The sequence below is a fragment of the Poromitra crassiceps genome (genome assembly GCF_964638095.1).
Source record: "Poromitra crassiceps genome assembly, chromosome: 8".
NCBI classification, from domain to species: Eukaryota; Metazoa; Chordata; class Actinopteri; order Beryciformes; family Melamphaidae; genus Poromitra; species Poromitra crassiceps.
This window is the reverse complement of record NC_139629.1, coordinates 28,766,773-28,769,272: the sequence shown is the minus strand read 5'-3', so window position 1 is coordinate 28,769,272 and position 2,500 is coordinate 28,766,773. Positions and strand designations below refer to the sequence as shown.

The following is a 2,500-nucleotide window of genomic DNA, read 5'->3' as shown; positions in this document are numbered from 1 at the left end:
TACGAGTCAGTGGTGCAAGACGTCCAGCGGTCTACTGTTAGTGTAACTGCTTTGGCATTGCTCAGCGACTCTGCTATCTCTCGCTTCAGTCACTACAGATGAGGGATGTGTTTGTCAGTGAATATCAATCCCGATTTTACCGATGCAAAGATGTTTGAAACGGTGCCTCTAGAGTTCATGCCAAATTGTATCAGATGCACTTTTTTTCCCAACTGGTGCACTCGCATCTTGAGCGTTTATGACGATGCACCGATTCTAATCTGTGGATCTTCCCATCCCTACTCCCCATGCAGTAGTAGCCTTTTCATTGTTATGAGAGTTTTCTTTTTACTTGGCCTCACTGTATAAAATGACCTATTGTGACCTCTAGGATAATCACAGCCTCATGACACTTTACAACTACAAACTAGAGACCTACCTGTAGGACATTCCGATGTATGTTCCAAACATAATTGACATTTATTCTTCTTATTGTTTTCTACAAGACTTGATCTAAAGCTGATCCTCCGACGTGAATTGATGATATTGCTCTGTTTCATGACCGCAAGGCTTCAATAAATCAAGTCGAATTTGTCACTTTCCCACGGTGCCATTTTGTCTATCAGGTATCTGCTCCTCTCTGCTGCCTCTTCTTCACTAGAAGCCCTGACTTGCTGGAACCTCCTTCTATAATATTATTCCCCCCTTGAGCCTCATAGTCAGTCAAAGAAGGGAAATCATGATCTCTCCCTCGACATCCCTCCTACACGTCTCCTCCAGGCCATTGTTCTTTGCCATAGAACACTTACGTGAGGGGAACAGCAGCCCAGGGAGCCGAATGCTAACATACTGCTAAAGCATACATCTGTTACGCCAATGGCTCTTTGTCAATGTGTGTATGCTGTGCAGAACGTTATGGAGCCACGGTGTGTGTGTGTGTGTGTGTGTGTGTGTGTGTGTGTGTGTGTGTGTGTGTGTAGGTGTGTGTGCGACCCAAAGCAGGGTTGCAGAGCATGCATAATAGGTTACCTCACTTTTATCTAACCGAGCACAGCTCTCTGTCAAGCTGTAAACAAACCCACTGATGGCAATGTTAAAAGAGAGGATGTAAGATTTGACAGAAGTGCTGTAGCTAGTCACACTCGCAATATTCTTTTTTTTTTTTTGTCTTTTTGGGTTATTTCAAAGCTCATGTAGAACTCCACTTCATTTTTTGGAGGGGCAGTACAGAAATATGCCTCAAACTAAAACCTGGTTTTGAGTAGAACATCACACACGGTCCAGCCAATGAAACACGTACTTTCTCTTCGTAGTGGATGAAAGAGGCAGCCTCAGGGCCGAGGTATTTCACCAAACTGGCAACCACAGCGTCTGTCCTCTCTCCAACCTGCAAAAAAGGAGGAAATAACTCATTTTGGTGCTTGTATTACATTTCCTCGTCCTTCTCAGAAGACTATAGGAGCAGGCTGCTGAAATATGAATGCATATTCAAGAAGCCCAACCAAGCTGGACACAGGCAGCCGCAATCAATGTGACTAAGCCACATGCTCCTGGTTGTGAGAGCGCGCCCGCTGAATGATGTACAGAGCAGCAGGGCCTCGGGGCCGCTGAATGATGTACAGAGCAGCAGGGCCTCGGGGCCAAAACGCCTGAACACCATCAAGCCAAATGACACATGTTGCCAGATTGTCTAATATCCCTCATCTGCATGTCGCCTCCATCTTTGCTCTCAGCACACTGTCTTATGCAGCCATTACGAGTCGGAGCTCATAGTTACTTAATTACATTCCTCACAGGAGAACAAGGTGGAAACATGGTGCCAGATTGATTTCGACAAGGAATATATAAAATATAAGCACCCAAAGAATTTGCCCCAGGACTGCTAATGGCGTCCACTGAAAGTCCTATGGAAGTATGTAGCAAATTGAAACGTCCTCTACTGTAAATGCCATGGGCCATTTTCACTCCGGCCATCCAAACCAAAGTCAACCGCTGTGTGAGCTACAGTAGGAGGCTCGCCAATTACGCTTTAAATTATCAACTCACCAAGTGCCTGCAAATTTACCAATCATTGCACTGCATAGCGTATAATGCATGTAACAATGTAATTTACACACATATAATATATAATAATAAATCCTACTTAAAGTGTCAATTGTCATTTGACAGCTAAATCAATCAGAATAATGATGGCCACCCCTCTCTCTCTCTCTCTCTCTCTCTCACATATACCAAAATAATGTCCTTGTGTTTAGCATGGAAATAAGGGTTCATTAATTAGCACTCAGCACAGTGTGTGCAGCACAGTGCACACACACACAACAACTGTTCAGCTGTGTAGAGCATGTCAGGAGAAATGACGGAAATGCCAAACCAACGCCAGAGATAAATCACCATGACAGAGGCTGATGCATTGAAGTCAGCGGAAAGTATGATTAAAACAATATGGCGTCTGGATTTATTCGTTTGTTTGTTTATTTTTCTAGTCAAGGGAATGAAGGAGCTGTGACTAAATGAAAAT

General features: G+C 43.9%; 1 protein-coding gene across 1 annotated transcript in view; it reads right to left on the bottom strand.

Moving 5' to 3' along the window:
- LOC310781784 (putative flavin-containing monoamine oxidase A) overlaps positions 1-2,500 on the bottom strand; it is a gene marked incomplete at its 5' end in the record, with an annotated part of 73,780 nt that overhangs the window by 7,868 nt on the left and 63,412 nt on the right. Inside the window, one exon of the mRNA XM_083642415.1 lies at positions 1,280-1,366. Coding sequence (XP_083498541.1) covers positions 1,280-1,366 — 87 coding nt within the window. The remainder of the gene's footprint in view (positions 1-1,279; positions 1,367-2,500) is intronic.